This window comes from Arachis stenosperma, chromosome 9 (genome assembly GCF_014773155.1).
Source record: "Arachis stenosperma cultivar V10309 chromosome 9, arast.V10309.gnm1.PFL2, whole genome shotgun sequence".
Taxonomy (NCBI): Eukaryota; Viridiplantae; Streptophyta; class Magnoliopsida; order Fabales; family Fabaceae; genus Arachis; species Arachis stenosperma.
The window spans coordinates 139,431,531-139,445,912 of record NC_080385.1 but is presented as its reverse complement, the minus strand read 5'-3'; the positions used below and the strand labels follow the sequence as shown (position 1 = coordinate 139,445,912).

The following is a 14,382-nucleotide window of genomic DNA, read 5'->3' as shown; positions in this document are numbered from 1 at the left end:
TCGTCACTTCAATTTTGCTTAAACCGTCTTATTTTTCGACAGATTTTCCGTCGGTAATTAGAGCCTGGAAATGCATTTCCAACTCTAAATACAGACAGAAAATCCGTATGTAAATCCGTTAGTAAGGAAAAACGGAATTTTTTAAAGATTTTTTCATTGCAAAATAAACCTGATTTCATGCAAAATAAATATAAATTTAAACAAGTTCATCATATTGTCAAACTAAAAGAAAAATACTATAAACAAGCAAGTCAGTATAATTCAAAACATAAACAAAGTGTATTGATACATCAACTATAATAATAAGTAACAACCATACATCAACAAAGTATTTGATACATCAACTATAATTCAAAACATGAACCCAGTGTATTGTTCAATCATACTAAATTTATCAGCTATAGTCCTAGTGTCATCTTCATCCCCATCATCATCATAGTCTTCATCAATTCTTATTTAATTAAGTAGGTGGTGCTGCTCTATCTCAAAGCTTGTTTATGTGAAGAAGTGGTTATTGCTGTTGATGAAGTAGAAGCATTACCAGCAAATAAAGCAAGGATCTCATCAAGTTCTAAAATTGGAACTTCATCTGTACAAAAATCATTGATCATTATTGTGTCCATTGATTCAAACAGTGGGGTCATGAATTGATCCTCTACCTCAGGCTTCTCCGCCTCCTCAATTTCAGGTTCAACAAGTATGGAAGACTCATGATGATCTTGTTCTTGCTCTTGCTCTTGCTCTTGAAGTGGTGGTTGTTCTGGTTTGATATGATTTTAGTCAGTGGTGTTATTAGAGAATGGCTTGTATGTGACAGGATCAATTCTTAATTTCTTGAGCTTTTTCTTGATGTGGGTGTTCCAATGATTCTTGATCTCATTATCAGTTCTTCCAGGCAAATGTGACGTAATCTTAGACCACCTACCAAACAACAATACTATTTATTATTGAAAAGGAATAATGACTTTAAAGCCACTTGAAAGTTACATCTTATCATAAATTTTGCTTTCTTTATTATTAATCATTAACGTATGCATTCAACTTTAAAGAACTACAATCATAAACAAAGACTTTGTCTATAATTTGTCTTTGGAGATAGAAAGAAGCACCTATTGCCTAATTGAACATGGAGGTCAATGACCATTTTTTCTTCATATTTTAATAGAAGGCATCTTTTCACGTATGGCCTGAGATTGTCCACCAAAACCTACAACTTTTACCACACTTTAACAAGCTTACATCAAAGTTATTTTCCTGTTTCATCATATCCAAATTCCTACATTAATATTAAATGTGGTGGACATGATAAGAAGGGAACTTGCAAATTTAGGAATAGCTCTTCAACAACATTGGCCATTGTTGAGGATGAAGTTGATCAACTTCTTGTCCTCTTCTGCTGTCCATGGCCCCTTCTTCAACCCAACTTTATCAAATCATGGTTGCCTTCCCATTATGATAACAACACACAAACAAGGTGATAATATAGATAGAGAAAGAGTTGCTAACAAGAATATGCACATAAACAAGCTTTGAGATAGAGCAACACCATCTACTTGCATGAAAAGAAACTGTAGAACTCCATCAAAATAAATATAAATATAGATCATCATATTTAATTAATTAGCTAATATTTGTCAAATTTCTTATTTGTAAAATTATTTTTATAATTTTCAACTTTTGGAGTATTTAAAATTTAAGATTTAAAATTTATAATTTAAACTATATGATAAGAAATAATTTAAACTTATCATTCACATTAGCAGAACAATGTAGTAAATAAGTAACCATCACAGTTTGCTTTCCTTTACCCTTCTCGTCACTCAAAACACTCCTAGTTTTCATGGCTTGCAATCATTCAACAGTCAAGAAAACCCTCCAAAGTTCAAAGATTTCAACTTCTCATAGTAATCTAATGGAATAAACCCACAAAAAAATTTTCATCCCTCTTCACTTGAGAATCTAATAAACCAAACAATAAAAAGACATAAACCAACACATTCAAAATGGAAACATCACACATCAGCATTCAGCACCAGATTGATTAATCATCTTCAGCTCAAGAACCCTTTTAGGCTTCTAGCACCATTTTTAGCTCAAGAACGAAAATGAAACTACAAATAAATCATTATTAAAAAGATTTTATGCATATACATTTGAAGCAACTAAATGATGAATAGAAAAGAAAAGCATTTCAGATCAAAGGTTCTTGCTTTCACTTTTGACATGCAGAGATGAATAAGTAAGTAAAAGTGAACAAGAAAGAGAAGAGAAGATACTTACAAAGAGAAGTATGAAGAAAGAAGAGAATGTGGGAAAGTGATAAAAACGGAATAAGGGAGTTCTTTGTTCTTAATACGTGAAAAATAAAATAGTGGAGAATAAAGTAGTTGCTGGTGAAACAAATCAAGAGTCTATTTCAATTTTCATAAAGAATGTATATATATACTTGAAAGTGTTGTTGGTGAAAATCTGAATCGCAGAGAGATAATTAGGGAAATCAACCTAAACTTGGAGTCCTTGTCCTCTCTGTTCATCTCAACAGATTGCTTCCTTTACTTTTTCTGTTTTGTTCTGTTCCTTTCAAGATGCTTCCTAATCCGAAATCTCGCCGCCAATTACTCCTACAGTGTAGGGTCATAGATATATTTAATTGGTGTTATGAAAAACAATTAAAAGAAATAGAGGAGATTAAAAGGCTTTAATTTGAAGGCATCAGTAGGGTTTTATTGTGTCTGTGTGGTTTGATTAACGCGTATGCTGCACTTCAAAACTCATCAAAGTCAAAACCAACATTCACAGTTATATATATATATAATGATTAATTAAAAGATTCAATATTCTTGAAACATAAAAATAATTAATTAAGAGTGAAATAGAAAGAATAAAAATAGTGATATATATACCTCTAGTTGTTTATGAAGAAGCTTTTGAGCATCTAATTGTTGTTGAAGTGCTTCCCTAATTTGAATTCTACTGCAAATTTAGGAAGCTTTTTAAAAATATAATCATTTATATATCTCAGCTTAACCATTTTATTTGGACTTTAGGTAAAATGATGCAGCATTACCTCTTTATATCAAGAGGAATATATTGATGTTGAAGATTCTTTATGTGGATTCTTTTGTCAGATTTCCCTAAAATAGGAAAATATTTTTTTAACTAAGTATTTGGAGTGAGCATCATATAATTTGAAGATGAGAAGTGTTACATAGTCTCATTTTTCATCCAAAGCCTAAGTCTGGGAATAAAATTCTACTATTCTACTATTTTGCTTTGAAGATATGAATAACGATAAATATACTATAGATTCTCATGATTTTTTTTCTGTATTGTGACTTCTTATACTTGAAACTACAAAATACAGAAACATAAAAGAAAAAAGTGAACAATAATTAATAAAGGTAAAAGATAAATATACCATTATAAATTGGGTCAAGCATGTACTTAGCAATTCTATATTTCTGCAAATGGCTTTTGACATGAAAGATTGTTAATCCATCTGAGTCCATCATCTTCAATACAGCCTTTGGTGTTACCTCTGCATCCAATAGAAAATTCATCAATTCATCATGATCATCATCTGTAGATTACTTAAAATTGATAAAAATCTAGCAAGTTAACATACTATCAGCACCACCATGGCAATTTACACATTCAACAAACTTTTTATGAAGAGCCTGAGTCCACCATATACGTGTCTTACTCGATATGGTTACTCCATTAGAAGTAGAGTTTCCTGATACACTTCCTCCCGAAAAAGGTGTTGGAGACCTATCTTGATAAGAATTGAAGCTCACCTGTTTGAGAATTTTTGGTTGTTATTATTATTAGAGCTAGTTATCACTTAATTACAAAATAATCATAAGCAACATTAATCAGATAAGTAAGTACAATATATACATGACAGGGAAAAAAAAAGAAAAAAAAGATAGTGATTATTGAAAAGGGAAAAAATAGTTCATGTTGTAGAATTACCAAAACCAGTAAACTTCTTCCTTGAAAGATGCATAAACTTTGCATACTCCCTCCCTTCATCAATCTTATGAACTTGCAAAATAAGAGGACGCCGAGTTATGATACCTGCAATTATATATAAAATAGTTTACTATTAACAAATTCATATCATGGAGCAGAAATTAGCATCAATCAATCATAAAGGCATACATAACTGTGTGCCTTGTAATTTATTAACTTGTTCATGAAAACACCTTATAATCTAAAGCTTACTAAAATAACTTTCTTTTCCCATATTATTAAATATAATTCAAACATACTTAGAAAATATGTATGGATTAACTTATGTTACATTCAATTCATATTTTCTTTTTTCAAATTTAATCAAATTCAATGTACACAACAGAATGAAGTTTCCAGATCCACGAGGCAAAAATTCCTTTTCGACAATACTCTCCAACACCGAAGATTTTTCAAAGCTCTGCAATATCATTAACTAAATTAAACAAAAATAATCAATCGCAAAAACCTAAGCTGCATTCATTCGGTGGAATCTCAGTACAAGAACGAAAGAAAACAAAGGAAACATGAAAAACCAAATGCAATCTATCAACATAAACCAAATAATAACAAAAATCATATTAATGAATCAAATTAGAATATTCAGTGGAGATAAAGTATTCCAAAAGATTTAAAATCGTAATGTATATCGCATCGGCATTGTAGTGGAAATTGTTGCAATTTAAAACCGAATGAAGTAATGAAGAGAGAAACAAAACATAGGAACTAATCATTATGTCTTATTAGCGATGGAAGTGAATGAAAGAAAATAGAACGTAGGAACTACAACAAGAAAATAGCAATAAAAGAGAAAGAAGATTAGGGTTACCTGCACGGCTGAGGTGAGATCGAAGAGAGAAACACATCAACTAAGCAACACATGAGCGAGAAATGCACTAGTAATTTCTGTGAGAACAGCTTTGATCGAGAAATTAATAAAATAAGTAGCGCATAAATTCGAATAAGAAAAAGAACAGCGCAAATCTCTGAAAGAGATAGAGAAATGGAAGACGTATGGTTTAAAAATCTCAAGGGGCAACACCGGGAAGGTAGAAAGAGTGAACGCAGGAGAAGGTGAAGAGGATGAGGACGGAGGCGATGAAGACTGTGACGGGAAAAATGCACATTCGGGTTCAAAAGGGGTCGATGCGAGCAACACACAGAGAAGAGCCGGGAAGGGGTGTGATGGAGTTTCGGGGCGATGGAAGTTCAATACAATTGTGGTTCGGTGTGACGGCGACAAAAGGTGCGACGCGGTGTAAGGCTGAGAGGCGCTGCTGATAGAGCATTTGAAGGGAATGGGTGTGGAGGCGCGGGGAAGAGATATGTAAGATGAGGAGGAGCTCGTAACGTCAAATCTTTATTTTAATATTTATGACGGAATATTTTAAATTACAAACAGAATTTTTGTCTGTAATAATTTAACGGTTAAATTACACAGTTGGTCCCTACACTTTCAGTAAAATTACAAATTAGTCCTTACACTTTAAAAGTTTATAATTGGGTCCCTAAAGAGAATTAAAATTTGCAATTTAGTCCCCGCCGTTCAAAAAGTGTTTGATTTACAGAATATTCTCAGAATATTCTGTATTTTGAACACGTGAGCTGCACATGTTTGCAATAGGGACCAATTTGCAACTTTAGTCAAAGTATGGGGACCAACTGTGTAATTTAACCATTTGAAAATGACAAAAAATTTCCCAGACTATCTGAATCCACCCTACCCCTCCCCAGCTCTCTCACTCTCACTTTCTCACTTTTCAAAATGGCACCCCAACCCCAACGCTCTCTGTCTCTCATGCAAGGTTTAATTCATAGCAAACTATATGTGACTAAACCCTGATTCCTTAGACCTTTTTAGTCTCCTCTAAAATTCATTAACCGCCAATTCCTTGGTCACTTAATTCCAATTAGAGAGTGAAGTTCAATTCTAGTTATATGCCACAAAAACCCTAATTATCCAAATATAAGAGGATTATATATCACGTAAAATATATATTTCCTAAAACTAAATAATATATTTTCTTATTTTTAAATAAAATAAAATTTAAATCATAATTAATAGGAGTGCGTGCTTGCTTCTTGGAGAGTTGGGGACCACTTGATTCCTTAATAGCCCATGATGAGCGGATAATTTATACGCTTTTTGGCATTGTTTTTATATAGTTTTTAGTAAGTTTAAGCTACTTTTAGGGATGTTTTCATTAGTTTTTATGTTAAATTCACATTTCTGGACTTTACTATGAGTTTGTGTGTTTTTCTGTGATTTCAGGTAAATTCTGACTGAAATTGAGGGATTTGAGCAAAACTCTGAAAAAGGCTGACAAAAGGACTGCTGATGTTGGATTCTGACCTCCCTGCACTCGAAATGGATTTTCTGGAGCTACAGAACTCCAAATGGCGCGCTCTCAACGGCGTTGAAAAGTAGACATCCAGGGCTTTCCAGCAATATATAATAGTCCATACTTTAATCGAAGAATGACGACGTAACTTGGCGTTAAACGCCAAGTACACGCTGCTGTCTGGAGTTAAATGCCAGAAAAACGTCATGATCCGGAGTTGAACGCCCAAAACACGTCATAACTCAAAGTTCAACGCCAAGAAATGCCTTAGCTCGTGGATTAATCAAGCTCAGCCCAAACACACACCAAGTGGGCCCCGGAAGTGGATTTATGCATCAATAACTTACTCATGTAAACCCTAGTAGCTAGTCTAGTATATATAGGACCTCTTACTATTGTATTAGACATCCTGGATTGTATTTTCTATCCTGTGATCACGTTTAGGGGGCTGGCCATTCGGCCATGCCTGGACCTCTTGCTTATGTATTTTTAACGGTGGAGTTTCTGCACACCATAGATTAAGGGTGTGGAGCTCTGCTGTACCTCAAAGATTAATGAAGTTCTATTTTCTTTTATTCAATTCCTCTTTTATTCTTATTCCAAGATATTCATTCGTATCCAAGAACATGATGAATGTGATGAGTTAATAACCCTCATCATTATTCTCACTTATGAACGCGCGTGATTGACAACCACTTCCGTTCTACATGCAAAGAAGCTTGAATGTGTATCTCTTAGATTCCCCAACAGAATCTTCGTGGTATAAGCTAGATGGATGGCGGCATTTATCTGGATCCGGAAAGTCCAACCTTGTCTGTGGTGTTTCGAGTAGGATCCTGGGAATCCGGAAAGTCTCACCTTGTCTGTGGTATTCCGAGTAGGATTCCGTTCATGAATGACAGTGACGTGCTTCAAACTTTAACCTGCTGGGCGTTAGTGACAAACGCAAAAGAGGGATTCTATTCCAGTAGGAGCGGGAACCAACCGGTGATTGGCCGTACCGTGACAGAGTGCGTGCATTAGCTTTCACTGCGAGGATGGGATGTAGCTATCAACCATGGGTGATGCCTCCAGACTGGTTAGCTGTGCGAGTGACAGCCGCACAGGTTATTTCCCCGAGAGGAATGAAAGTAGCCACAGCTGATAGTGAACCCCTATACAAAGCTTGCCATGGAAAGGAGTAAGAAGGATTGAGTAGAAGGAATAGGAAGGCAGGCGTCCGAGAGCTCTACAGCACCTCCATTCCACTTATCTGAAATTCCTACCAATGAATCTGCATAAGTATTTCTATCCCTTTTATTTTTCCTTTTTATTTAATGATAATCACAATTACTTTTTAATCTGCCTAACTGAGATTTGCAAGGTGACCATAGCTTGCTTCATACCAACAATCTCTGTGGATTCGACCCTTACTCACGTAAGGTATTACTTGGACGACCCAGTACACTTGCTGGTTAGTTGAACGGAGTTGTGAAGAAAATAAACAGTGCCCTAAGGGTACATGCCAAAGCTCAAAAGATAGAATAATATATTAAGAATGATGAATCACAATTTCGTCCACCAGCCCACGCCTAATCTCAAGTTAGGCGCAGCCTTGGCAGAATTGATGGAAAAGAAGTATGGACTATTATACATCATTAAAAAGCTCAAGAAGTTAGCTTTCCAACGTCACTAGAATCGCGTCAATTAGACCTCTGTAACTCGAGTTATTCAGGTTTGAGTGCAGAGAGGTCAGGGTTGACAACATCATTCGCCTTCTTCTCTTTTACTGTGAAAACTCCATCAAATCCATCCGAATACTACCTAAAATAAACATAATTGCACACAACTCAAAGTAGCATCCATAGTGGCTAAAAGATAATTAATTATTGATTAAACTCTACAAATTAAATGCAAATTCACTAGAAAAAGGTAGGAAAGATGCTCACGCATCATTCGCCTCCGTCACCGCGTCGGATTCACTATTAAATTGAGTTGTTATTTTTGTGTTGATTTGTTACTATTTTTTTTAGACATTAAATTGTTCGCTTTGAGCATGCTTGGGATTGGAATTGTTCTCTTTCATTTATCGTCGGTGTTTAGTATTGGGATTGGAAGAGAAGAAAAAGTTGTCGGATGAAAGAGGCGAGATGGAGGAAGGAGGCAAGACTCGACTTGTGAGCACAAATGCGGTGGATCCGGCGTAGCGACGGTGAACCGAGGTGACAGATAGAGAGCGATAGGGTTCGGTGTCGTTTTAGAAAGTGAGAAAGTGAGAAAGTGAGAGTGAGAGAGTTGGGGAGGGACGGGGTAAGTTCAGATAGCCTAGGGAATTTTTGGTCACTTCAAATGATTAAATTATACAGTTGATCCTCATACTTTCACTAAAATTGCAAATTGGTCCCTATTGTCAACATGTGCAGCTCACATGATCAAAATACAGAATATTCTGAGAATATTCTGTTAAATCAAACACTTTTTGAACGGCGAGGACTAAATTGCAAATTTTAATTCTCTTTAGGGACCCAATTATAAACTTTTAAAGTGTAAGGACTAATTTACAATTTCACTGAAAGTATAGGGACCAACTGTGTAATTTAACCTAATTTAACAAAACACGGCATTTTTGTTCATTTAAATACAGACAAATTTTTCGTCGGTAATCATTTTCCACGAAAAAAAGCTAATTTTTTTGACAGATTCTCTTTTCCGTCTGTAATTTATGTTAATTCATTTTTTTTTTGTTTCCGACGAAAATTCTCTTGCAAAAGCTGTCTGTATTTCTGTGGGATAAAACCTGTCAGAGATATCCGTCTGTAATAAATAGTTTTCTAGTAGTGATTATATTTTTTGATTTGATTATTCTTATTTAGCTATGATATTACGCGTGAGTAATGATATACAAATCGTAGCTCTTCGAAGGTCTTCACGATGTTTAAAACTGTGGCTAATAACTCCAAAATTGTGACAAATTGAAAATGCAATTCTCCGATTAACCACCAATATTTTTTTCTAGCCAATATATTGTTGCTATCGTTATTTTAGAATTTAGTTACAATTTTTTCTGTGGCTAAGTTCCTTATTTTTTGTAGTGATAAAAGAAAGCGAAGCTAATAGAATCAAATTTTTACTTGGATTTTAGCTTTTTGTTAATTAGCATAGAAGAGAAGCCAACGGTCCATATTGTCGTCAATCACCATATGAAAAAGTGTTGAGCATAATGAAGCAGCAATATGTTATTAGTGAAGTTTGATTAATGTATGTTGTGCATGCCATATCAATTGAAGGGTTTCCTTTTAATTTTGTTGACACCCATTATTTCTTTTCGCAATTAAAATATTTATGTTTGAATACGACAACTAGTCATTTGCTGATTTATAAGCACCCCAATGGATATGACATTGTTGATGCGATTGAAAATTCTATCTAATAATATAAAGCCGATAGTATAACTTCAACGAATAATACATCTTCTACTATAGCAATTGTAATATATGTAGATCCTATTTAAGTGTAATTGGCTGTTAGAAAAATATAATTAGGTTAAACTGCATTTCATTGTCTCTGAAAATATAGAAGATGACGTGTGTTCCATAAACAGAATCAAAACTAAAGCTAGGGCTACAACTTCAAAGTAAAGCCAATATTTTCCGGGATTTTTCCTTAGGTGATGTTCTAATTTACCCCACCACCATACATCAAGTCTAAATTCAATTCTCTCTTCACTTTTATATAAAAAGGTTTTTTAACATTATGGGTGGTCGACATTTCATTAATGCAACTTAGTGGATTTCTTTAAATGCAATCTTATATTGATTGCCTTCTCCACAGTCTCAAAAGATTGAAAATGGTGTTATGCTTACACATGGAAAGGCAGATAGAAGCAAAAGGACAATGTTCATTTGTTTTAAATTGGGAAAGGATTTTCTAATGGAGGGGGTGAGAGTAATTATTGGATTAAAAGGAGGGCCCCATCAATAAAATTGTGACTTCACCTTTGGAATGTTGTAGCCAACTTGCTAACACCATCGGAATTAAATAATAATAATAGTAATAATCAAGGATTAGGAACTATGGCACGTGAATCCATGTGACGTGGGTCCTCCAATATTATTGTTATTATGCCTCTAGGATACCTTGAGCGAAATAGTTGAACATCTTTTTAAAGGGAGTTCATCAAATTATGACGAGATTTTTTTAGTTTTAGTTAAGCTTTAATCAACTTTATAAAATCTAGTGTGTGAGAGAGGGACAAACAAATTTTGATTAATAAGGGACTAGAATAGAGAATAGTCAAATTTATTTCATATCTAAGAATACCATTTTTCCTAATGTTTCTTTCTCGATCGCAGAAAATTAGGATGAAACATGATTGCCTTGCTAAACTGATTCGAGTGTAATTTTGTAAAAATAGATTAAGTGAAGAAAAATTAAAATGAGCGATTAAAGGTAAATAAATTTATAAAAAATATATTTTTATTAATGATAAATAAACAACACAAAAATTAATGATAAGAAATAGAGGTGAAAAATAAGTGTTGAGATCTTTATTAATATTATAAGAGGATGAATAAATTTTTTAGAGTGGACAAATTTTGATGTCGGATATTTTAGTAGAACATCCAAATACTAATTTATATATGTATGAAGTTGATGAATAAAATAAAGAACAATTGAAAGAAGGAGAGAGAAAAAGATGGATATGAGCTTCCCAATTTAAAAAAAATTCTCAGAAGAAAGGTGAGTTGAAGTCCTTTTATATTGTAAAGCTATTTTGAGGAGGGAGTACATTGTCCAATGATTATAATGTGATGTTTAACCTACTCTTTTTATCTCAAGGCTTATTACTAAATAAGATAGTTGACGAAAAATATTTTTAAGTATTTCTATTATTTGGAGTCTTTTTTTAACTAAAAATAGAAAAAGTTGATTCCCACAAATTAAGTTAAAGTTCTATCCTAGGTATCGGTATAGTAGCAAGAAATTGTCTGAGTAAAAAAGGTTTTCAGAATATATGATATTAGTGAAGGGATATCTAGTTTGATTTCTTTTTAATTAGACGACACTTTCTACGTTCCAAATTCAATCAATCCACTTCCACCAATTTAGTTTCTACTGAAAAAAATTTAACTCCTCATGTGTTCTTTTGCGTTTTATCCTTTTACTCAATACCTATAAAAGAAACTTGACTTTTTTTTATCATATTTTTAAATTATTTTAAAATTATTTATATACAAAAAATTTATATTTTTGGTATACAATTATAGTCTTTGAGTACAGTGTTCCTTTATATTGCATTAAATTTTTTGTACTTCATAGAACTATTAAATTTATTATATATATATATATATATTATAAAATAATAACAATAATAATAAGTTTTTAACATATTACTCTAAATAATCAAATCTCTCCTCTTTTATTTATTTTTTATTATAATTATATGCATATTTATATATATTATGATATTAAAATATAAATATGTTTATATGATTTGAATATTATTATGTATTCATAAAAAAATGCTATTTTGTAAAAATTTTAAATGTTAATAGAAAAATAAATAAAAAAAATAAACAAATAGATTCACAATATATTTGTATGTATTTATTTATTTATTTTTAAAAGTTGTATATAGATATATACATATTATTATTATTTTTGAATTAAAAAAAGATGATATGATTTGAGTTATTATTATTATTATTATTATTAAAAATATAAAGGAAAAAACTCTTACCTTTTAATTTTGATTCGTTTTAAATTTTAGGTACCTGGCTTGGGTTTGGAGAGAGCTTAAAAGAGAAAGAGAAGCACTAAAAACAAAAGAGGGGAGAGTATTCATCATTTTCTCTATTAGGGCATTATCTTCTCCAGTACCACTACTATTATCACCACCACCATTAGACCTTTTATCTTCCTTAATACGTAGGAGCTTCTTTTTGGACAAGAGACATTCTTACATTTATATTTGTTTTGTCTTCTCTGTTAGTAAGATTCTTTTTCTGTTTCTTTTTTACCTTTTTTAGCTTTGTTCTTCTTTGTCATATGAGGTGTACTCTTATTTTCTTATATGGAATTCTAGTATTTGAATTTCTGCTATTGTATTTTTCATATTTTTATTATTTTGAACCTTGTTATTCTGAAGTCTTGTTACTCTGAATTATTATTACTCTGAATTCTTGTTATTGTATTTTTTGTCTTTGCATTTGAATGTAACTTTTTTTTTGTTCTCATGTAACTTATCTCAACCCTCATGTATATTGGATTGTTAATTCTAGAATCAGCTATAGGAGTTCTATGACAATGTCCTTCAACTTGTAACTTTAAATGTCATGTCCTCAATTATATATGTTCTTAATGGCGTCACACAATAGAAAAAAATTGGAGTAAAAGACAAATAGGTCTTTGACCTTTTTTTGCGGACATTTTCGTCCTCAAAGAATGAAAAATATATTCATGTCTCTAACCTCTGTAAAACGTGGATAAATGAACCCTTCCATTGAATTCACTGTGTGTGACCTGACGAAAAATTCTGACGTGGCAAAGGTGGATCTGACTTGTCCATTACAGGATGACACGTGGCTCTGAACTTTTGGAAATTGGACATATTAGTCCCCAGGGAAGAAAAGGACGCCGTTTCACTATCTTGCTAGAATAATCCACTTTCCTTGCCAGCTCAGCTTCTCTCCTCAAACACTCACCGCCTTTCAATCCTCTTTGCAGCCCTCCACGGCCGCCGTAGGTCTCTGAAGTCCCCACTCGTCTCCGGTGCCTTACTACAACAATCCTCTTATTCCTTCTCTCCGCCGTCGGGATCTCAACTTCACTCGCCGAAAACAGCTACGTAATCACATTCCAGTCACCCAACCTCTTCCCCAAAGGCCTCGCTTGGGATTCCAGCGGACAGCACTTTCTGGTCAGCTCCCTATGCCACCGCACAATCTCCACCGTCTCTGATGCCGGCGTAGTGGAAATTCTAATCTCCGATCCTTCTCTCCCAGAAAATGTCACTGTTTTAGGGCTTGCTGTCGATTCATGCAACAACCGTGTCCTCGGCGTACTCAACGTGCTCAAACCTCTCCATCCCTTCAACGCCCTCACTGCCTACGACCTCCGCTCCGGCCAACGCCTGTTCTTTTCCCTCCTCTCCCCCGCCAGCAACGGCGAATCCGATGGCTCCGACGAAGCAATCGCAAACGACGTCACGGTGGACTTCAAGGGAAACGCTTACATCACTAACTCTGCAGAAAACTTCATCTGGAAAGTCAACGACAAAGAAGAAGCTTTGATCTTATCTAACTCCCGTAGGTTCACAGAACACCGCGTGGACCGTGAAGCATGGTATAGTTTCTGCGGCCTCAATGGCATCGCTTACGTCAACAACGATTACTTATTGGTGGTGCAATCGAATATGGGAAAGATGTTCAAGGTGGATGCTGAAGACGGCACCGCATAACGACGATCTGATTGGCACTGACGCTGTCGCTTTGAGGAGCAATAATGTTGTTTTAGTTGTGTCACCTGTGGCTGGGAAGCTGTGGTTTCTAAAGAGCAACGATGGGTGGGGTGACAAAAGCTCAGCATCGGCAGCTTCACCTTCCCTGGCAAGGAGAGTGGATTATTCGAGCAAGGTGGTGAAACGGCGTCATTTTCTTTCCTGGGGACTAATATATCCAATTTCTAAAAGCTCAGAGCCACATGCCATCTTGTAACGGACAGGTCAGCTCCACTTTTGCCACGTCAGAGTTTTTCGTCAGGTCAAACGTAGTGAATTCAACGAAAGGTTCATTTGTCCACATTTTACAGAAGTCAGGGATATGAATGTATTTTCCATTCTTCGAGGACGAAAATATCCACAGAAAAAAGGTCAAGAACCTATTTGTCTTTTACTCGAATTAAAAATGATGAGTAATACTCATTTGTAACTAAAAAATAAATATTTAAAAATATTAAGAAAGATTTTTTATAGCATGAGTAATTTGATAATAAATTTTTTCAATTAGAATAATTTACTAGTATTCAATATTCGTATTCTCTCAACGCT

At 34.1% G+C, this 14,382-nt stretch overlaps 2 protein-coding genes across 9 annotated transcripts; one reads left to right on the top strand and one right to left on the bottom strand.

Annotated features, from left to right (window-relative positions):
• Window positions 1-257: 257 nt before the first annotated feature.
• LOC130950504 (myb family transcription factor PHL5-like) lies at window positions 258-5,340 on the bottom strand. Of its 8 annotated transcripts, none has more exons than XR_009073613.1 (9): window positions 4,844-5,340; window positions 3,976-4,080; window positions 3,704-3,797; window positions 3,419-3,538; window positions 3,068-3,134; window positions 2,904-2,973; window positions 1,110-2,621; window positions 660-921; window positions 258-589 (listed from the first exon to the last, which is right to left on the bottom strand). XR_009073613.1 is itself a non-coding variant. In XM_057879021.1 (9 exons), the coding sequence occupies exons 2-7, from the start codon at window positions 4,033-4,035 to the stop codon at window positions 2,616-2,618; spliced, it is 495 nt and encodes a 164-aa protein (XP_057735004.1). In that variant the 5' UTR covers window positions 4,036-4,080; window positions 4,844-5,340; the 3' UTR covers window positions 258-921; window positions 1,110-1,443; window positions 2,503-2,615. The 8 variants fall into 8 exon arrangements, 7 of the variants coding, with proteins under 7 accessions (XP_057735004.1, XP_057735006.1, XP_057735002.1 ...); XM_057879021.1 differs by having other exon boundaries at window positions 258-921; window positions 1,110-1,443; window positions 2,503-2,621; window positions 3,626-3,797; XM_057879023.1 differs by having other exon boundaries at window positions 258-921; window positions 1,110-1,443; window positions 2,503-2,621; window positions 2,904-2,970; window positions 3,626-3,797.
• A 7,484-nt stretch (window positions 5,341-12,824) lies between these two features.
• On the top strand, window positions 12,825-13,794 carry LOC130949989 (uncharacterized). Its single transcript, XM_057878566.1, has 2 exons — window positions 12,825-12,884; window positions 13,081-13,794. The coding sequence occupies exons 1-2, from the start codon at window positions 12,825-12,827 to the stop codon at window positions 13,792-13,794; spliced, it is 774 nt and encodes a 257-aa protein (XP_057734549.1).
• The last annotated feature ends 588 nt before the right edge of the window (window positions 13,795-14,382 follow it).